At 30.8% G+C, this 23198-nt stretch overlaps 1 protein-coding gene and 1 pseudogene across 2 annotated transcripts; one reads left to right on the top strand and one right to left on the bottom strand.

Annotated features, from left to right (window-relative positions):
* Positions 1 to 2671: 2671 nt before the first annotated feature.
* On the top strand, positions 2672 to 6468 carry LOC107951958 (probable acyl-activating enzyme 9; annotated as a pseudogene).
* An 8699-nt stretch (positions 6469 to 15167) lies between these two features.
* LOC107951959 (cyclin-A1-1) lies at positions 15168 to 18821 on the bottom strand. Of its 2 annotated transcripts, none has more exons than XM_041089831.1 (10): positions 18567 to 18804; positions 17716 to 18109; positions 17496 to 17632; positions 17290 to 17382; positions 17024 to 17157; positions 16766 to 16918; positions 16638 to 16671; positions 16399 to 16548; positions 16093 to 16224; positions 15168 to 15575 (listed from the first exon to the last, which is right to left on the bottom strand). In XM_041089831.1, the coding sequence occupies exons 1-10, from the start codon at positions 18756 to 18758 to the stop codon at positions 15537 to 15539; spliced, it is 1458 nt and encodes a 485-aa protein (XP_040945765.1). In that variant the 5' UTR covers positions 18759 to 18804; the 3' UTR covers positions 15168 to 15536. The 2 variants fall into 2 exon arrangements, with proteins under 2 accessions (XP_040945765.1, XP_016742640.2); XM_016887151.2 differs by lacking the exon at positions 15168 to 15575 and adding an exon at positions 15655 to 15960 and having other exon boundaries at positions 18567 to 18821.
* Between the last annotated feature and the right edge of the window lie 4377 nt (positions 18822 to 23198).

The following is a 23198-nucleotide window of genomic DNA, read 5'->3' as shown; positions in this document are numbered from 1 at the left end:
AAAAGTATGGTTCGATTAATGATTAAAGATTTTATATTTCAAATAATTTAATTAATAATAATTCAATTGGGGTATTAATCGAACTGACCGTTTGAACACCCTACCGAAACATGACACCAAAACCATTGTTAACAAATGGAAAAGATAAGGAAAGAGCAAACAAAATGGTCCAGATATGTTATTGATTTAGCTCTTCATCTTGACTTAGGGACGAGTTGTTGATATACATGCTATAAATAATTTTCGCATTAATAATATATTTGATGGTGTGTATTTTGTGATGCAAAATTAGTATCATAACGCTCAAGAATTATTTTCATTGTACTTTTGTCCATCTAATAATAGCACTATTTTTTTCCTTTCTTTTTTCTATATATAAAAGTTTTATGAAAAAATAAAATCTTTGTAACTAACAAGAATTTACTTACTTACAAAGTTTTTTTTTTTTTTGTTTTGGTTGAAGTCATCAACATCCTTCTCCAAAAATTCAGTATTCGGACATACTTTCTACCCTCCCAATCCATCCTTTTCGCTTTAAAACTTTCCCCATCATATCAATGTGTTCATTATTGAGTTTTAATTCAACTAATGGATTCGGTTAGTTTAATAACTAATTACAAACAATGAGCTCTGAAGGTTAAATTTTTATTAGAATATATTTGATTTTTTTTGGCACAATGTTTAGAATTACATATGTAAATAGAAAAATAATATGCTTCAACTCACCCGAACACATATTCTCCTACATTGACAATCAAACTAAAACTCAATCGACAATTTAAAAGAAAGTAAAGAATTTACATACATATTAGTGTCTAAAATAACTCTAGCCTAACTTTGATCATCATCATGAGAAGAAAAAAGAGACGGGCATGACTTTAATTAGATTAACGTCACAATTTTATATGATTTCCCTGGAAAAAGATTAGGTATTCTAATAGAAATTTCTTGCCTAAAACGCAAAAACTGATTCAGCATTAATTAATTGAACACGTACGGTACGTATATTTTTAAAATTTGTTATAATTAATTAATTATTTAAAAATCTAAATTTTACTTAATAAAATTATGAGATTTATGAACTCATGTGATGGCTTGATGGTTAAGGGTATTTACAGCTTCAAGTGTGATTTGGATTCGAGTCGTGTTAGTCGCAATTGTTGTTCGAAATTTGCCCTCTTAATAATAAGATGATACATAAAATAAATAATTTTGAAAATAAATAATATTAAATTTGTTAAATTTAATTAAATTATAATATAATTATTTTTTCTTTCAGACTTTAGACTTCGAGTTTCGAATTTTAGATTTTAAGTTTTGGTTTTTGCGTTTTGGGTTACAGATTTGAGGTTTTGAACTTCAGGTTTTGTATTTGATTTGTTTATGTTAACAGTTATAATTAATATATTTTTTCAAAACAAAGTTATTTATATTTAAATTTTCAATATTTTTTGTTTCACAAAAGTGATGATGTGTCATCTTATTAGTAACTCATGGTATATGAGATATATAAACTGGCGGTGCATCAAATTCACATAAAAATGTTTTTTAGATTCTTCGGGAGGACAAATTTCCATTTTAACTTTTTTAGGGAGAATATTTGATGCATTGTAGTACATAAGTCTCATACACCATCAGTAAATAATAATATGACATTTCATCATTAAATAAAACAAAGAACAGTGGAAGACTTATAAATACTAATAATTTTATTTAAGCATAGTTAAATAATAATTAATTATAAATAAATATTAAAACCCTAAACTTAAAATCCTAGGCCCTAAACCCTCAAATCAAAATACTAAATCTCTGAAAGTTATTATTTATTTATAATAGTTACGATTAATGTTTTAGTTATTATTCATTAATGATGAGTGAGACTTATACACAAATGGTGCATCCAATATTACTTTTTTAAGGTTATAGTGTAAATTTGTCACTATACTATAATTGGAAATTGAGATTTGTCACTGTATTTTATTTTGATTAATGTTAGCCACTATACTTTAAGAATATAGATAAATTTATTACTCAACTTTTATGTTATTGAAAATAGCCATCAAACTTTGAATTTTAGTTAATTATTTACCAACTTTAATTTTTTTAAAATAAAAATTTACCATTAGATATTAATTTAATTATTTGAAAATAAAATTTAATGAAAAAATATTATTTCAAATATCTTTATTTTAATAGTGAGCATTAAGTTACTTTATACAATTATTAAAAACTATAAATTAACTTTAAATTTTTATTTAATGGAAGGAAGATTCGAAAATTTTTAAATTATATAAAAAATTTACTTTATTTTTTTTGTAAATATCAGTTTTTATTAATAATTAATATTATGTTAATTAATTAATTTTAAATTTTTAAATAAAATATTTAAAATATTTTTATTAATTTAAATTAAGTTAAATTAAAATTGAATAGTAAAATTTAATAAAAAAATTAAACTTTAATTTCAAAATTCATTCAAATAAAAATTAAGTTGCAAAATTTCATATAGAGTTGAAATAGAGTAATAAATTATACAATGACAAATCTCAACAAAACTAAACCATAGTACAAATTTACATTAACTTCTTTTTTTTTAACATTTCTTAACATACAAACCTAAAATAAAAATGTAAGTGCTCTTCACAACTAATGAAACTATCATTCTCCCACACAAACAAAACCCAAATTCTGTTTTCATTTCAATGGAACTTCTATTGCCAAATCCTGCAAACTCAACCCCTTTAACAACTTTAGGGTTCTTGGATAGAGCTGCCACCGCCTATGGCGACTCTCCTTCCATTGTTTACAACAATGTTTCATACACATGGTTGCAAACCCACTGCCGATGTCTCCAGATGGCATCATCGTTGACATCCCTCGGCATCCAACGTGGCCAAGTGGTGTCAGTTGTCGCCCCAAATGTTCCTTCCATGTACGAGCTTCAGTTTGCTGTGCCCATGTCCGGGGCTGTCCTTAATAACATCAATACTCGCCTTGATGCTCACACATTGTCGATACTAACACAGCGAGTCCAAGCCTGTTTTTGTGGACCACCATTCTAGTTCACTTGTTCTTGAGGCAATCTCGTTGTTTCCAAGGAACACCAAACATCCGCAACTCATCCTCATTGATGACGAGATGGTCTCATCAGGAAGCAAAAGCACATTATCAAACAGTCACTTTCTTGATCATTACGAGGGGATACTGGAAGACGGTGATCCAAAGTTCAAGTGGGTGAGGCCAAAGAGTGAGTGGGATCCAATAGTGTTGAACTACACATCAGGCACAACATCTTGTCCAAAAGGTGTGAGCTTAAGCCATAGGGCAATTTTCATAAAAACCATGGATGCTTTGGTTGATTGGTCGGTTCCAAATCAACCTGTTTACTTATGGACTCTACCCATTTTCCATGCTAATGGGTGGAGCTTCCCATGGGGTATGGCTGCAGTAGGAGGGACCAACATTTGCCTCCGCAAAGTTGACCCTTCACAGATTTACCGTTTGGTCAAACAACATAAGGTGACCCACATGTGTGGTGCACCTGTGGTTCTTAACATGCTATCAAATTCACCCGACCTAGAAACATTAGAACACCATGTCCAGATTCTAACGGCTGGTTCACCCCCACCAGCAGCAGTACTAGCCAGAACCGAGTCGATGGGCTTTGTGGTGAGCCATGGTTATGGATTAACTGAAATTGGAGGAATCGTTTTCTCATGTGCGTGGAAACAGAAATGGAACAAACTTCCATTAACAGAAAGGGCCAGGCTAAAGTCAAGACAAGGAATGAACACTGTTTGTAATACCCAATTTTAGCTCGGGCTCACATATGGAAACATAATTTTTGAGGATATACAATCTTAGATATAATATGCAATCTTAGAAATGATATATGCAATCTTAGATATGATATATACAATCTTAGAAGATATGATTTTGTAATCTTAGAGATTTAATTTGTAGATACCCTTTAATATTAGCCGTTGATGTAATTGATCTGTACCGTTAGATTTGAGGAGGCTCAGTTATAAATAGAGGTCTCTCCCTTCATTGTCAAAAAAAAAAGAATCAATAAAAAAGGGAGAACGATTGGCAGTTTTAAAAAAAAAGAATCAGTAAAAAAGGGAGAATGATTGACTGTTTTCTTTTTTTTCTTTTTCGATTATTTTTTACTTATTTACGATTTTAAAAAAGGGAGAAGGTGATACCACTGCGAATTTTATTTATTTATTTTATTTAGCCCTAATAAAGTGACGCGTTTCAAAGGATGGAGATATTTTCCCATTCGAGCCCTATGAGTTATTCGCGCCTTTTAATTGGGCCCTTCATTTTTTTTAAATTATGTTGATTTTCAATTTAATCCTTAATCTTTCATTTTAGGTTTTTAGTCTATTTTATTAATTTTATTATTATTATTATATTATATATTATTATTATACCTACATATATGTGCGCATATGCATGTTAATATATATACATATATATTTTAAACGTTTTAATATATATACATATTATATACATACTTTATTATTATTTTATTTTCATAGTTTTTTATACATATATATACACATTTATATTTCATAATATTTATACGTTTGTCCATATTTTATGATTTTTATATGTTTATACAATTTTGTAATATATATACATATATTTATACTCCATTCAAAGCTTATTATAAATATTTTCCACGTTTTATACTATACTTATATATTTCATTTTTTTGTAAATGCATGAATATATTTTATATGTATATATTTATATTTTCCTTGTATTCATAAATGCATTATGTATTTTATATATATAAGTTTTATAACCCAAAATTTTATGAGTAAATTATCTTTATGTCTTTTATTCTTCATAATTTCAAATTTATATATATTTTGTAGCTTTTTCTTTTTATATTTTTTTGTTTATTTCCTTCATTTGCTTATTGATTCATGTTTTCATTTATATTCATTTGATATTTTACATGTCGTTGTTTATGTACATTAATTTCATTTATTTCTATGTCATTGTTGTATTTATTATTACATTTTATATTTAATGTAGCATCACATCATTTTTTTTTCGATTTTAAAATTTTCAAAATTGAGATAACTCTCGTATTTAGGATTTTCAAGGAAATTGAGCCCTAACGTATTGGGTTCCGATTTTCTTCGTTAAATCCAACGATCGAGGGTTGCTCATTAATAAAAAAAATATATAAAATAAAAAGCTTGTTGTTGGGGAGTTAAATATGTTGTATCCTAACGTATTGGATGTGACGTATTGATTTCTCGAGACAAAGATTTTTTGAAAAAATAATAATAAAGGAAATATTTCAAGTTTGGGATTTTGAGGAATTGTGCCCTAACGTATTGGGCCGCGATTTATTAAATCTTAAACAAATGAATATTCTTTTAAATTTTTATTACACGAGTTTTAGACTAATTCATTTTTGAGGAAATTAGAATGTTGTGCCCTAACGCATTGGGTGTGACATTTTCCTTCTTCGAAATGATAAGGGTCGTAATAAGTAATGTTTTTAAGTTTTTGCTAAGGATTATATTTTTCAAATTTTCGACATTAAGACACTAATTAATTAACTAGGTACCAATTTTGGGCTTTACGAGGGTGCTAATCCTTCCTCGTACGTAACTGACTCCCGGATCCGTTTTTCTAAAACTCGTAGACCAAAGCCGTTTTTTAGGTGATCCAATCACACCTTAATAAAAGATTGGTGACGACTCCCAATTTTCATTTTTTAAAGTCGACAACCTAAATTTTTTGTTTTTAAAAAAAGGTTTCGGCACTGTTGGTTTAACGGAAGCCGATGTTTTGGATCCTAAGACTGGGGAACTTGTTAAACCTGATGGAAAAACTGTTGGCGAGGTTGTTTTACGAGGTGGATCTCTCATGTTAGGGTATCTTAAAGACATTGAAGGAACGTCCAAATGTATGAGAGAAAATGGCTGGTTTTATACGGGAGATGTAGGTGTAATTCACCCAGATGGTTATTTGGAAATCAAGGATCAATCCAAGGATATAATTATAAACGATGGGGAAAATATAAGCGGCCCTGAAGTTGAGTCGGTGTTGTATTCATATCCAGTGGTTAATGAGGCGGCGGCGGTGGCTAAGCCTTAAAAGTTTTGGGGTGAAACACCATGTGCATTTGTTAGTTTGAAGAAGAATGGTGAGTTGACTCAGAAACCAAGCGAGAAGGAGATTATACAGTATTGTAGGGATAGGTTGCCACATTATATGGTGCCGAAGACGGTGGTGTTTGAAAATGAGCTTCCCAAGACTTCAACGGGGAAAGTACAGAAGTTCATTCTCAAGAGAATTGCTAAGGCTATGAGTTGAGTTGGCCTGCCCTAGGTTTGGTGGTGTAATAAATGTGTTTGACGTAACGTATCAATATTTTGCTCAATAATGGGTTCATGATTTCAATTTGCTGCCTTCATGTCTGCTGATGGGCAAATTTATAACGGAGATGATTGTATAGTAGTATTATATTTTTTTCTATTTAAAAAATTAGTAAATTAGTTTTCATATGTTAAATTAAAGAGTAATTTAATACTTTTTGTTAAAAATTCTATCAATTTCTATTGTTAAAATTAGTGTTGCTGATGAATAAAAATTTTAAAGAAAAAACCATTTTTTGTTTTTAAATTTAACATATAAAAATTATTTTGCCTACTTTTTAAATAATTAAAAATATATATAATACAAGTATGTCCATAGTAATTTTATGTATGCAATTTGCAGTCTCTATAGGTATCAGTGATTGATTCTATTGGTATTATCTTTGCTAGAAATTGTACCTTTTATTAGTGTAGGGGTAGAGGCTCGGGTTTTTTACAAAAATATTATAAAAATAAATAAAAAATAACCAAAATATTATAACTTTTTTTATTTACCAAAATATGTATATTTTTTATTTACCAAAATATATAAAAAAAAAACCTGCAAAAAAAGTCTGCACCGATTTGACGGCACCTTGGTCACGCCAAAACGATTGGCGGCACCAAAGGTGCCAAAACCATTGGCGGCACCAATGGTGCCAAAGGCATTGGCGGCATTACTTGAGTTATAAACACGACCTCCGTTCAGCTGAAGGGAGAAAAATTAGAAGAAAAAGAAAGAAGAAGAAGAGGTGTTGCGGAAAAGAAGAGAAAAAGAGAGAAAGAGAAGAGAAAAAGAAGGTATTTTTTTAAAATAATTGATTATATTGTTGTTATTGTTTTGTATATTTTGTAATATTTTTTGTTTTAGTTTAGTTATTAAGATTAATAAAACTGAAATTGATAGTTTTAGTTATTATTGTTGTTGTTGTTGTTGTTGTTGTTGTTAGTATTAAGATGTTATTAATGTATTAAGATGTAACTTAGTAGTATTATTGTTAGTAAAAAACTAGTATTATTATTATGGTTAGTTATTATTTTTATTTACCAAAATAAACTAGTTAGTAAAAAACTAGTATTATTATAGTTAGTTATTATTTTTAGTAAAATTAATAATTTTAGTGTGTATTATTTTGAGTATAAGGTCTAATAATATTTATTTTGGTGTTTCTATATAAGGTCTAATAATAAATTTAACTATTTAGTCAATTTGACCATTACTCTTTTATTGAAAGTAAATTAAAAATTTTAAAAACTAAAAAGGCTAAAAGGCCAAAAAGATCATAATAACAACTTAAAAAAATCAATTAAGCCTTTTTAAAATTAAAAAAATTTCAGAAATCAAAAACAAAAGTTATAAAATTTTTAAAGTTATAAATTTTTTATTAAAAATTAACAATATTGACCCGATAAAAGTGTAGGGTCAATTTTTTTAAAATTTATAACTGTTATATTTTAATGGGTCGGTATTTTTATTTTTTTAATAAAAAATTTATGATTTTAAAAATTTTATAACTTTGTTTTGTAAATTTTGTTTATAATTTTTATATTTTTTTAATACTTTAAAATTTTAAAAGGGCTTAATTGTTTTTTTTAAAATTTGTTACTAAGGCCTTTTTGACCCTTTAATCTTAATAGTTTCAAAATTTTCTAATTTACTTCCAATAAAAGAGCAGGGGACAAATTGAATAATTGTGTAAAGGTTGAGGGTCAAATTTGTTATACATTGTATATAAACACTAAATTTTAATGGAGGGGTTATTTTACTCACTCATCTAACATACAGGGGCTAATTTGCCTATATTTTTAGTAGAATGGTTAAAATGCATTCTAAGCTATAGTACAAAAGATTTTGAGGTGCTTTTACTGTGTTTTCAATGCAATGAAGACACTGCCTAAAAAAAGATATTTTCTAAGATAAATTAATTATTTAAAAATATTTGCATTATTAAAAAAAAGACTTAATTCACAATCTAGCATCTAAATTATACCATTTTTCCCACCATATTTGCAGTCAAGTTACTAGAACAAATATATGTGGTAAAACCACTAGATAAGGTAGATCATTAGACTACTATCACTTCCTCCGTCACATAGATATCCCACCCCAATGCACATATTGATACATAAAACATGCTCAGATACAGACAGATTAATCATGCTTAACAAAGTTCTCAGTATTTATAGATCAGATGCAAAATTAATTCTACTGACATACTACAGATGTTACACTTACCATATCCATACCATATATTTCACATACAGAAGACATACAAATCACATTATCGACCTTACAAAGTAGCTAACCTTGAAGCGTATGTCAAAACACAACTCTATCTAAATTTATTGAAAAATAGGTCCACATGCCCATGTAGCCCACACAGTCTAGCACATAGCCATGTGGCATCAACAGTGAGTTTTTTGACTTCGTGTCGTTCGCTATTTTCGAGATAGAAGGTACACACCTGGTTGTTTTTCGAGACGTCGACCCTACTGAACAGTTTCCTAATCCTAAAATGACACAAAAACACATTAATTAACAATAAAGCATCAAACCCAAGTCAGTAATTCAGCCACAAATCAGCCCTTACCTAGAGAAAAATCGATTCCTAAGGCACTCCGGTCGTCAGAAAAGGGTTGGGTGCCTCGCGATCTTTCCATAACAGATTCCTACAAAAGAGGGCATCAAAAGGCAATCAACACCATTAAATAAGATTACTTAAAAACATCCTTCTCAAAAAGAAAAACACCATACTTATGCGAAACTTACCACGACTCTAGTATTCCAAACCGTACACACTAATCAAAAACTCAGAGACTATGGACGAAAAAGGACAAAACATCCACGAAGAAATATTTAAAATGCAAAAGAAAAAGGAGAATATAGGCTGAAATCACAAAAGAAACGGTTGAGAAATGTATTTGGCAGCAAGAGAGAAACGGAGAATACCCAAAATCTAGAAGAAAAAAAGGGAAAACGAGAACAAAGATATGGCAAAAATGAGAGAGGGAGAGAATGAGAGACGTGAGAAGAAAGTGGGAGAATGTTGAAGAAATATTTTTAATTAATTTTTAAAAAATAATAATATCTAGCCAAATTGATTTTCTGATAACCTATTAGATTATCCAGAGTTCGAATTCAACTCAAACTCCAACCTCCTGGACGACACAGACTGGAGAAACCAAAAATATTTTTCACATTGCAAACACAAGGATTTGAACACAAAATCTCTAAGTATGCTAAAGCCTTACCACTAAACCAGCAAGCTAATTCTTGTTAATAATTGAGCAAAAATAATATATAAGCTCAATGTTCAAAAATAGGGGTTGGGACATAAATAACAACAATTCAAAGGAAATGATTTGAACCCAAAACTTCTCACACACAAGCACAACACTTATCCACTGAACTAAATCAATTTACTTAACATGATTCCTACATAATTTGTTCAAAAACAAGACGTGACCACTCTTGGTTCACTAACCCAATTTCTACTAAGTCGGTTTTCAGAATGTGACATTATCATTATTTTGTCATCAACGTTGAATTGGTGTCGAGCTAAGTTGTGACAGTAATTTAGTTAACAACATTATAAATATATAAAAATTTGTATAACAAATATATTTATTAAAGTTTCATAGAAAATTAAAAAATTGCTTTAGTTCAAATGATGAATAAAAATGTTTTATATGCATGGTGCCCCTTGTTCAAATCTCATTATAAATATTTTTTTATAAATTTATAAAAATATAAAAAATTAAAATAGCCACATAATGATTTACTTTGCAAATTAAATTATTTTTTTGGTAATTTTGTAACTAAGTTGGATTAGGTTGGTGGGTGACACCAACTTAATAAAAGGGTTAATAAATAGTATAAAAGTATAGATATATAACTAATGGAGGTAATAATGTGTGCATAATAAAATTAAAATATATAAAAACTAAAAATAAAATTTTTGTTGTGTGGTAGATTTAAAGTTTTGCTAATTTAATTGGCATGGGTTCAGATCTTATCGTATGCATATTTTTATTTGTTGTTTTAAATAAAGAGACTACACCACCCTTAAATAATTTAATTTATTTTAAATGTGAAGGGACATTAAAGTTATTTCCCTTATTGAGTTGAGACTCGGTTGATGGATGACACCAATTTGGTAAAGGGCTTTATAAGTACTAGAAATCTTATTACACACATATGCGTGTGAAAACCACATATTTAGAATACATGTGTGTGTTTAAAAATAACGTACAATAAATAATGAAACGTAAGGTTTAAAACTAATAATAACAACACATATGCAATATGTACGAAATTAAAATAAAAATAGTTTAATTTGTAAGTAAAGGAAAATTGAAATAGGTAAATACATCATATTAATAATATTAAATGCACTACAATTGTTTATCATGGTATTTTTATTTTTCTATAGCACGTCAAAAAGTTATTAAGTTAGTCGATAGTGGTCACACTCGAATTTTTTTTAGATGATCTTTTCCTTAGTTGATAATAAATACATATCAAGTCTAGTGATTGAGTAGTGGTGGAGATACCCTTGATGATCTGTGTTCAAATCCCTTCCCTCACATTATTTTCTATGTGGTGTAATTTTGCTTCAAACCTTAGCAAATGTCACACCATGTTTTAAAATAAATGTTATTGGATGTGAACAAGGAAGTGAGTTGGCTTAGTGGTTAGAAGCTTAAATAAATTCCTAAAGGTTCTATGTTCAATTTCCCACATTTTCATGATTTTTATTTAAATTTTTTGACAACATTAGCTAGTGTGAACACCCTTGTGCCGTCCAACTAGTTTTCATGCATGGGGAAAGATTCTTTCTTTTCATGACAAGTAAACATACCATATTTTACAACCTTGATCCACTTTTTGCTCCTTTGTCCCCTTAACATGCCTATTATCCTCACCCTTACCTTGTGTGTTGTACATTGAATCTGGACAAGGTGAAATACAACTTTAGTGTTCATCTTTTTATCTTTCCTTTCCATATTGCCGCCCCTCTCTTTTGCTCCTCCCTTTCTCACTATTTTTCTTTGTTTTAGCCACCGTTCCACCACCCTTGGACTAATACTTCTCTTCTCCACCACTCAATTGCCACTCGAACCACCACCACCACGCCATCAAACCTCTTCATTATCCCCGCTCCTCCCACCCGTTTGGTACATCGCCACCCCTTTGCACTACCATTGAACACCGTGGCCACCACCTTGTACCACCATCAATAATACTATCTCTTTCTCTCCACTTTTATACTTTTCTTCCCTTCTACTTTCTCCTTCTCCCCTCTAGTACCGCAACACCCTTCTTCCCTCCTCCTCAGTCAGATTTTCACCGGATAGCCGCTGTCATTGATGCGCTGCCACACCTCTACCAACTTTGGTGATTTTCTTCACCATTTTCTAATCACCATCATTCTTATAGTGATAAAAAAATCATATACCATCTATTTCAATTAGATTTGATTTTTTTTAAATGTTGTTCTTAATGACTCACTTTTTCAAGTGACTATTTTCTCTAGACTCAATTTTTCCTATCTGAATCAAGATCACGATGAACCTCCAACCCTCTCATTTTAATCAATATAGAGTATGTATAGTGGCTGATTAAAAACCACAATTTATTTCTTATCCTCTTCTGGCCGATTGTATTATGGGAAATAAGATGTACTTTCCTTCGATTCTAACACCTTGTACCTTATTCGTTTTGATGAAGGGACAATTGTTATCAACATGAAACACCTCTAACTTGGGAAGTGAATAACGATTTCAAGCTAATCAACCCAAGTATGGGTTGGACATCTAGACTAATTCAATTATTATTAATAGAATGCTTAAAAATGACAGCCTCATGATAAATTATTATTTTATATTCAGATCGGTAATATATTTGGTTAAGATCCGAGTGTGGACGTTCTTTAGAGTGGAGTTTCGCACTGAATCTACTGTCAGATGTGGGTCTAACTTAATACCAGTTATATATTGTTAAAATTCCTAAATAAAAATATTATTACTTGATTTTTGTTTTATGTGAATACTTTAAGTATTCCGAACCAACTAATTTGTGAAAGTATGTTGTGTGGTTACGTTTATCACTAATTTGAAGTACATGTTGTTATCATTCTCATGTTATGTGATATTATGCATAAATGATTATTCATGACTGTTAAAATGAAATCTTTTGATCCATCATGATAATATGTGATTTGCATGTCAAAACATGCCTATGTGATACGAAGTGTTAAATGATTTAATGAGAATGATTTACATGCCTAAAGTGTTATTCTGTAACAAAGTGAAAACATGTTTATTATGGCCATATCACATGCATGGGGTGGGACATGTGTAAGGAGGAAGTACTGGTAGTTTATCTACATACTGGTGGCTTGTCCACAATACTGGCAACTTGTCTGCATTACTGGCAATTTATCTGTACTACTGGTGGCTTATCCATAACATTGGCAATCTATCTGCACTATTGGTGGCTTGTCTACATTACTGACAACGTTTTTGCATTACTGGTGGCTTTGTCCACAAAATTGGAGTGTTTTGGATGGACGAGTTATGGAAACTCGATTTTAAAGTGTAGCAGAGTTGGGTAGGAACGTTTTCTGAAAAACTTGCACCAATTTTTGAAAACCTTTGCATTGATATCCTCATGCATATTACAATCTGTGAAATTGTGTTGTTATGTATAAATTCTGTTATTTTTATGAAATGTATATTTTGATAACTAGTTGTCACCCAAGTTACGACTCTGTGGAATTAAACTGTGTAAATTCACTATAATATTTTGCTTTGTATACTGAATTTCTACTTAATACTTGAGTTAAGACTCACACTGAGCTTTATAGCTCACCCTCCTATAATTTTCTAATTTTACAGATAACCCCAAGGTTAGGATTCGTTGACGGCATTTGGAGGAGTTTCTAGAAATTCTTTTTAAATTAAAGTAATTAAAGTTATTTTTAGGTTGTAATAAGTTTGAGTATGAACTGTGGTATGAGACATTACTTTGGAGATTTTCATTCTAATTTGTGTAAATTGCTTGCATGACATCAAGTTTTAATAACTACATAAATAAGTATTTGATAAGATTATGCATGAAACTTGGTTTTATTAAAACTTGACAAAATCACTCTTTTTCGCTTCGACAATGAAAATGAGTTTTAGACAAAAATATGACTTAGCTATTGACGTTTAAAATTGTCTATTGATGTTTTATCAAATTTACATGAAATATTGATTTTTAACAAAATAGGGTTTTAGCAAAAATTTCGCATTGCGATTTTTATAAAAATATGTCAATATTACGTTTTTCCGCTGCAATTTTGAGAAATGAGTTTTTAATAAAATTAGACTTAGTTTTCAAAATTACAAATGCTTACAAATGAGATTTTTAAAGATATTTGATTTATGATGTTAACATGTTTTTTCCCAAATAATAATGAATAACCAATCTCTTTAGTTTTGAATAATAAACGAATGCTTTTGAAATATGATTAAAATTATGAAAGTTTTGAATGGCGATCAAACTTTTACAAATACATAAAGTACCAAAAACATTGATTTCTAAAATTCTTGTTTTCACTAGTTTTGAACAATTTACGCAAATGGTTTAAAAAGTATGTCTGAAAGCCAAGAAAGATTTTCTTGGTCATTCTAGTGGCCAATATAGCTTTTCGAATTCGGCCATAACCTCTAGGTCAGGTTTGGGGTGTTATAGACATAATTTTGAAGATGTTTTGCACGTGCTTAAAGATTGCTCTATTGCGAAGGATGTTTGGCTACAGGTTGTTCCACACAGTCAGCAAAACAAATTATTTTCATGTGAGTTACCTGACTAGTTAATTTTTAATTTAAGCTCTAATGTATTGTTTTCCAATGATGACAGTAGTTGGTCGAGCCTCTTTGGTTTGCTTGCATGGCGATTTTTGGAAGAAAATAAATTGTTTCATTTTCCAAGGATTTTCTTGGAGCTCTTCTAAGATCATAAACATTTCTATTAGTTGGGCTAAGCAGTATCTTTTGGCTCATAAGGAAGAATCAGATCAGGAGCTTGTTTGTGTTCTAGATAATCCTTTGTCAAATAATTGGCTTGTCTTAAATTCTGATGGTTCTGTTAAGCCTGATGTAGGGTCTTTCTCTACCGGAGGAGTTATACATGATCAGAGAGGGATGTGGATCCTTGGTTATGCTCGTCCATTAGGAATTTGTTTAGCATTTGATGTTGAACTTTGGGGTATCTTGGATGGGGTATTCTATTACAAAGTCAAGGATGTGATAGGATGTTGATCCAATCTGACAATTTAGAGGTGATTAAAGCAATTCGAGAAAGTGTTTTAGTTATTTTGAATTTCGCTTTGATCAAGAGGATTATTGAAATATTACAACATATAAGATAGTGGCATATAAGATATGCTGGTTTTATGCTGGTTTTTGCCGAAGCTCTTTCAGAACTTTTAAAAAATTTTACAGTGTGGTAGAGCTAGTGGTTTTTCTGATTTTAGTAGTTTGATTTAATTTCTTTTGTTTTTTATCACCAAAAACAAAAAGAAAGACTATAATTATTCCAAAATGAAAAGCTGACGTGAAAGGTTTGACTTTTATTTATTATATTTAATATTTAATGTATTTTTATCTTTACTCTTACTGATTACCTACTTAAAAAATTACCTCACATTTTTCAAAATTTTACTGTGCTTATTTCGAAAATTCAATGTTACATGATTAAAGGTTTAGTGGACCTTACTTTTTTGACATTTAATTCCAAACCTTGAATTTTAAATCTCATGAAATCGAATTGAAAAGAGATCTCATTATTACCCACATAATCCGAATTATGCAAGTTCAAATACTTGCCACACCCACCCACAGTAATTGACTAACATCCATAACAAAGCTCATGGCAAGGTCTAAAGGAGTTCTAAATCCAATCGACAAAAGGCCCACATGAGCTCAGACTCTCTAATGCACAAAGCTTAACTGCTAATCGAAAAGAAGTCACATGACGATATGGGTGTTCAGCCAAAATGCACGAAAATATGTTAATAACGTCCCTGACAAATAGGGAACATCATGACAAGCAGCCGCAGGATCCAGATTTGGGCAACCCAAAGTCCCAATTCAGCTTCACTCATACATCAACAATGCTAACGTGGATTCTTGAATCTGATTTACAGAATCGTACACGATTTGAGAAGGAAAAAGAAATAAAAGTAGAATCAACACAATTTCAAAAAAATAATAATAATAAACAAAAATATATTACTACGTATAGCAAAATTATACATGGCTATATTTTTCCACGTGGCGTCCATTACTAAAATGAACAATTACACTAGACTAAAATTTGAAGGTCATCATACACTTGGAAGATCCTACTTAGTGTGCATCTAACAGAAATATAGATTATGACAGACAGATATTAGCAACAGTTAATCCAACAAAGTATTGGAACATTAGCGTCTGATGCTGTCGAATTGCTTTGCTTTCAATTTTGGAAGAATTCTGAAGGTATTGAAGGATGCCAATTCTTCTTTGCAACACACTTATACTGATCCAAAAACATAATACCGAAGCTTCAGATATCAAATCCACATTTCAGCTATAAAAAATAAACAATCTCTCTTTCTTTCTTCTTTTTGTTTTTTTTAAATATCATTTGTTCAATCAATTAGTTGTTTACCTTATGTTGATTGTATTTCTCCCTGATTGCTGGCAAAGTAGAGTTGTTGTTACAGCATAATCTATGAAGATCCTTAACACAGTCACATAGGTCAGATGGCTTGTAAAGAGTGTAATGCTGCAAGGTTGAATTCTGTGCGCCATAATACATGGAGATTAGACAGACTATATCATATATATTCAGACTCTTTTCTTTTTTCTAAAATACATGTATCTAATACATATTAGGAAATGATATATATTCGTATCAGTCCGGGTAAAAAAATAGTCATATATCAAGTTCTTTGAAGAAGTTGCATGGACATACCCAAGGTTTCTTTGAAGGAAGAAGAATGAATTTGGCCAGGAAAATTGCAGAAGCAGCGATAAGTGATGGAGCATGACAAAGCATACTGTACTCTAGGAGAGAGAGTTCAGTGATATAGTTGGCCATGCACTCTAATTGCATTAATGGAACCTAATCACAAACCACCGCAGGAAAGTTATTTTGAATATAACAAATGGGGAGCCAAATGATGAAGCAATGATAACCCAAAGACAAATTACCTCATTGATCCCTTGAGCAGCTCGAACAAACCGTCTGAAAACGAAATGGCATATTATCAATGAGCACTAGTTAATACAAGAAAGGGAAACTTGTACATTCAATAATGATGAGCTTTTGGCAATTTTACCTTAAGAAACATTTAGCTGTTGGGGCAGTCATTTCAAACTTCAAGTAATTCAAAACAGAAGATTCCATTTCTATAACCTCCTCCTTGAAATATGTATTATCAGTGATGTAGCAGAACTCCTCCACCTGAGGAGCGCAAATCTCCTCATATTTTCTGATGGAATTGAACACTGTAATGTTAACATTGTATCCATCCATGGAAACATCTTGCAGATGAAAAAAGTAAAGAAACAAAATAAGGGAATGTCGTTTTTCTTACGCTGCAATCATCATGCAGGCAACACCAAGCAACTGTAGGCGTTGCCTGTTCAACATATTCCCTGAAAGATACCGATCTATGTAGTTCACAGTCAAATATAATGTATCTGGTACAAGCCTGTACTCTTCAGCCACCTGCAAGTAAAAATTGAAAGTCTAGACTTAAATAAGGTGATAGCAAAGAGTCTATGTTGTTCGGACTCTTTATTTCTCATGTGTACTGGATTCTAAATAAACATAAACTTCATAAGCAGACAGAAAATTTACTTCTACAAGCCAATCAATTAGAATTGCACGCATGTTGGAATTTATGTCTTTCTGAATTCTCTCCATGAAGTCAGTGGAAGGTCTTTTCTTCACCTGAAAACCAACAGAAATAAGTTTAAGAGCAAATCCAAGCGGACAGACCTATACAGGCACACAAATAAGAACCAGAACCACAGCCAGAGCTTTCCAATCCAATCAGGACAAACCTCAGATGCACGTAGGTGCTTGTAAATATCACAAGCAAATGTTGCGCAAAGCTGTGGATCCATGTAATTGTCATCAACATCAATTATCTTATCATCCATTTCCATCTCTGCAACTGCATCTCTATTGCATATATTCCCTGCAAGTACAACAGTAAGAAATGATTGTTTAACCAAGGCAATTGTTTAGAAACTAGCTTTCTTTTTGCACTGGATACTGAACCTGTTGCTTCAACATGGTCCGAAATGCAGAGATTTCTGAACGTCTTTCGTTCAATCGAATCAACAGCCGTAACGTCATGATTGTCCATATATTCAACTTCAGGACTTTTGAAAGAATCACAGGTAGACATTGTCTCGTTCATGGAAACTGATAAGCCATCTGATTTGCTAGGCGAAACCTCCATGATAGATGGTGGAGGAGGGATGGTGGAGATAGTAGCAGGAGGAGGGGGCAAGGCCACTTCATTTCCTCTTGGAAAAGATAAGACAACCTTGGGAGGCGGAACTGAACCGGGTTCTACATGTGTTGAAGGTAAAACATGTCCTGAAAAACCTACATCATTGCTATCAGGCATTGTCTTCCTGGTCTTGGGGGCTTTGTTTGAACATAGTACCTTCAAATTCAAAAATCAAGAATCAAAAGCTGAAGCACCCCAAGAGTATCACCAATATGAGACATAGCGTTAATGGCGTTAAAATATGAACAGACACAGATGCTAAGCATTGTTTTCAATTGGATTACAATGTAACTAAAATGCTTAATAAGAAATCAAAAGAGTTGCAAATTTGTAAAAGAAAAAAAAAACCATTTTGACTACAAATTACAAGAAATATCAAATTTTCTGCTCAAAATTCTTTACCTGACTAAGAATTACTTAGAAAATGAAATAAAGGCAACCCAAAATTGTTCTGCTCATAGTTCTTTTTAATTAACGTAAAATCAAGTTCTTGACATAACTTTGAAGTTCCCATCAAATTCAAAGAACAATGTAACTCCTACATTGCCTCTTAAAAAAAAATCCGGAAACAATGAACAAGAAACAAGAAAAGAGAGAAGAGCATAAGACTCACCAAAGAAGAAGCCGAAACGGAGCTTCTTGAGGTGTTCTTCTGGTTAGAAATGTTACTAAAAGGGACTCTCTTTTTAGGCATAGAAGCCATGACTTTTCCGACGTTATCCGAGAACGATGCATGTCGTTTGGCCAAAGACGACGTCGTAGAGGAGGAAAACGACGATCGCCGATTATCATTTTGCGTCGACATATTGCAGCTTTCTTTGTTGGAAAGAGAGTAGCAAAGAAAGCCGTGGTTTCCGTTTTTATATTTTTCTTAATCATCCTTTTGAGGCGGGGAAATGGGGTGATTTGAAATGTCCAAACATCCTGACCGTTGCTTCCACTCGATAATCGTTAGGAGCGTAAAATGTGGGGGCCACCCCATTTTAATTTTTGGTTATTGTTCAATTTAAAAAACGACACGTGAAAATACCATGGTTCGGGGGTTTTGGGCTTTCAACCCAATTGAGAGCATAAGTCAGAGCTGGGTGTATTAGGTTACAGGTATTTTTTTGAATTCAAATTTCAAACGGTCAGAAGATCTGTCGCCTTCTACAAATTTGAATAATTGAACTTTGGCAGTTATTTTTACATAAAAAGTAGACAATTATCAAGCAAGTACAAATTTATTCTTTTATTTTATTTTAGACTGAATAATGTTACTGATTATATATTTTTTCAAAATATAGTTTTATAATATTTTTTAAATTGGTTCAATTCATCAAATATTTGTTAACCCTCAACCAAAATTAAACTTCTTGCCTCACCCACATTTATTTAGTTTCAAAATAATAAACTTTAAATTCATGATGATAAATTTAACCCATAATGTTCACTCATTTTATCATTTTGATCCTTATTCTTTTTTTGGGTTGTTTTGGCACTCAACTTTTAAATTTTAGTTAAATTGCTTGATTTTTGACAAAAACACTAATTAAACTGTTAAAATTGTAACGACATTGATGTGACCACTAATGTGATAGTCCACGTGTAATTCATAAAAAAATAAAATAAAAGTTAATAAAAAATATTTTAAAAATCAGCAAATTTCAAAAAGTTTATAAAAAATTTATTCATGTCAGTAGTGAAGTATATGTAAAGTGTCACATTAGTTATCACATTAATATTGTTAAAATTTTAACAATTCAGATAATTTTTCCGTTAAAATGTAAATAATTTAACTAAAATTTTAAGATTAAGGGTCAAAATAATAAAATAAAAATAAAAACCAAAACGATAAAATAAGTAAAAGTTAAAATTAAATTTATCTTTACATCGATTTTTTTTTTGAGAAGTTTTAAATGGAAAGTTTCAACTAAAAATGCTTATCATTTTTATTTTAATTTTGGGTCCTCCCTCGTAAACAAAGATTTGCAAGGGAAATCCACTTTTTGAGTGGAATCAAAAGCTAGTGATGTTGATGCTCATGACGATGCCAGCGCACGCCACCGGTTTTGTGCTCACATTCCTCGTAAAAATCTGAACTTATTGTACTCGAAAATAAGTATATATATAGTTTAGGGTGTTGTTTTATTAATTTTTAAATATTTTTATTTTAATTTAATCTTTTAATAAATAAAAAGTATGTAATTATAAAATATTTTTAAAAAAAATATTTAACTAATTATATTAATGTTATTTAATTTTAAAAATATTTAATATTAAAACAATGCAAAAATTTATTATGGTTTGAATTTTAATATTAACTTATTATAACTTAAATAATATTAGAGACAATATTGTTGAGAGGGCAATGACATATCTCAAAAAAATTAATTTTCATGAACCGGCGGATATGGAGGAAACCTTGATAGTACCAAAAAAAAACTTAATAATATTATTTTTATAGTTTACTTTTTATATATTATTAAATTAATATTTTTTAATGTTAAAAAGTGTTAATATTTAATATTTTTATAATTTTATATTTATCTTTATTGTACTTTAATTAACTATTGAAGTTAACTTTTATTACATTTGGAAATATAAATTTAACTAGTTTGTATTATCGTGTAATACACATGTTAATTGAGTGTATAATTTATTTCGTCTAAGTTATTGTGATATAATACTTGGAATATATAAATAAATAAGTAATGATGGGTATATATATATTTTATTTATATGTGATATGTGAGTGTTGCAAATAATTTATAAAAAAATGAAAGGAGGCTTTAAATGTGTGGAAAAAAATAGCAGTTGCACAAAAAATAAAATTACAATAAATTAATAAAACTAAAAATGAAATCTAACTTATTAAAAATTTCTAATTCCTTTCCCAAGTAATATTTTCCCTGAAACATAAAAGTAAAATTATAGTTAGAAGAAATACACAATAGAAATATATATAACATGTGTAAAAATATATTTATTATATTATTATTTTATATTTGGGTACATATTTTTTGATGGTGTATTGAGGTTTCTCTGCTTTTATTTGAAGGAATTTAGTTTTTTTTTAATTTTAAGATTTCAAAATCTAAATTTTTTTATAAACCTTGTTGAAATTCTTATACTAAATTGAGGTTGATTACAAATGCCAAATTTTTTTTACATATATATCAAGGTTTTTTTTTAAAATTTCAATATGTCACTTCAATTAATTTAATAAAAATTTTAACGATGTTGACAATTGGACATGAATCTAAAAATATAAAAAGTATATTTTAACTGTAATAAATTTCAAATGTACAAATAGTATAGAGACTTGGAGGGCTAAATTAGCCATATATGCCACTGTTTTTTTTTTAATTAGGCTTATAAGCCTCTTTTTTTTTTTTGAAAATTTAGGGAAATAGACCGTTTTTAGAGAGGAACGGAAAGCACGTCTAGCTGGGCGCGTTTCCCTTGATGGTCAAATCCAACAATATTTTGAACGTTGGCAGTGTAATGGTAAAAAAATTTAAAATAGAGGCAACGGTCGAATTTTTTTTTACTTATAAATACCCCCCAATTTTTTTTCACACACATCCTATTCTCTCAATTCTTTCTAATCTCCTAACTCTATCAACCCTCTCAATTTTCTCAAGTTCTTGTTCTAAATTTTTCGATTTTCTCATTTAAAAATATTAGTTTTTTTAATTATCCCGTATTTTATTCGTTCGGATTATGTTTTCACGAAGGACAACCTCTCTAATTCGTTTCGACGACAATCACATTTTCGCCACTCAAGCAGTAATGGTAAGTTTAAAATTTAATTTTCGTTATTTTTTATTAAGTTAAATTTAATTTTTTTAATTTAAAAATATTTTTTTGTCGTTATAAATAGGCGGATGATCATGTTTTGGAGGCATTCATACATAATTTGGCAAAGCCTCTGATCACCAAAATTCGTGGTTACTTGCAAGAGAAAGGATTCTTACATATGTCTTGTATGCTAGAGGGCTGTAACTCTTGATCCTAGACTCATCAACACGTTGGTGGAAAGATGGAGGCCCGAGACATACACTTTCCATTTTTTATGTTGCGAGTGTACAATCACACTAAAGGATATGGCGTTACAACTCGGTCTGCCGGTGGATGGGCTAGTCGTCACAAGAGTAGTGATCGTTCCCAATAAAGAGAATTTCTACGGGACATTGTTAGGGACGTCCCCAAACAAGTTTGAAGGTGGTCAAATATTAATGAATTGGTTGGAGAAAAAATTCGAAAAGCTTCTTCCGTAATAATACGTTCGAGCATTCATCATTCAGTTAATCGAGGGAATTTTCATGCTCGATAAATCTCAAATTTTGGTGCACGTAAGGTGGCTACTACACCTAGTAAACTTCAAAGAATGCAAACAGCTAAGTTTAGGATCAGCCGTGTTGGCCATGTTATACTGGCAGTTGTGTCGAGCCATAGAACCGGATAAGAATTCAATCGGTGATTGCCTACTCTTGCTACAGTCGTAGGCCTGGTGGTGGCTACCATTTCTACGTCCTCAATTGAACGACCTATACATATTTTCATTGGTGACAAGGTAAAAATCATTTATTAATAAATATGTAGTTTGTACAGTAAATTTTTTATTTATTATATGTTTGAGCTAAGAAATCACTTTTACAGGTGGAATTCGGGGCCGAGTTATGTGGGATTACTCGAGGAGTTGAAAGATATTTGGCTATTGTTAGATCAACGCTCAGAAGCCAATGTTAGTTACTTATTCTTTCGAAACTATATTAATTACGCAATGATTTGTAAAATAAAATTTTGTAAATAATGAAATTTACAATTGTGCATTTCAGTTTGAATGGATGCCACACGCCAACATCGATATCATATATTGCATCTTGCCTGAAGTGTTGGCCAATTGAAGGATGTGGGATATGAAGGTGCCGTTGATAATGTACGCGACAGTGGAAATGTAGGAATTAGACTAGGTGATGCGATAGTTTGGGCGGAGGCAACAAATTTTGTCACCATCATGAGACTTGAAGGAGCTGCACAGGGTGGACATACAAAAGAAAAACGACGAGGATTGGTGAGAGGTTCAAAATGATTACATCGAGTCTTGGGATCATAGGATAAAATTCTTACCCATCCACGAACCATTTTTCTCAGCATACATGACGACCTGTTTGGAGTACTTGCTGTGGTTCAGAGTTATCAATAAGATGTATCTGCTATTGGTGGAGGCGAGAAATAGGCAACTTCATTAAAATAGGGA

Source organism: Gossypium hirsutum, chromosome D03 (assembly GCF_007990345.1).
Source record: "Gossypium hirsutum isolate 1008001.06 chromosome D03, Gossypium_hirsutum_v2.1, whole genome shotgun sequence".
Taxonomy (NCBI): Eukaryota; Viridiplantae; Streptophyta; class Magnoliopsida; order Malvales; family Malvaceae; genus Gossypium; species Gossypium hirsutum.
Note: the sequence above shows the minus strand (reverse complement) of the source record. Positions and strands in the feature narration are given on the sequence as shown.

Excerpts from the sequence above, each read along its gene's own strand:
- LOC107951959 (XM_016887151.2), bottom strand. The coding sequence starts at position 18,758 with ATGTCGACGCAAAATGATAATCGGCGATCGTCGTTTTCCTCCTCTACG. Across the intron at positions 16,672-16,765 it reads ACAGCTAAATGTTTCTTAAG|ACGGTTTGTTCGAGCTGCTC; the intron begins GTAAAATTGCCA and ends TTTCGTTTTCAG. Across the intron at positions 15,961-16,092 it reads AGAAATACAATCAACATAAG|TATAAGTGTGTTGCAAAGAA; the intron begins GTAAACAACTAA and ends TTTTTGGATCAG.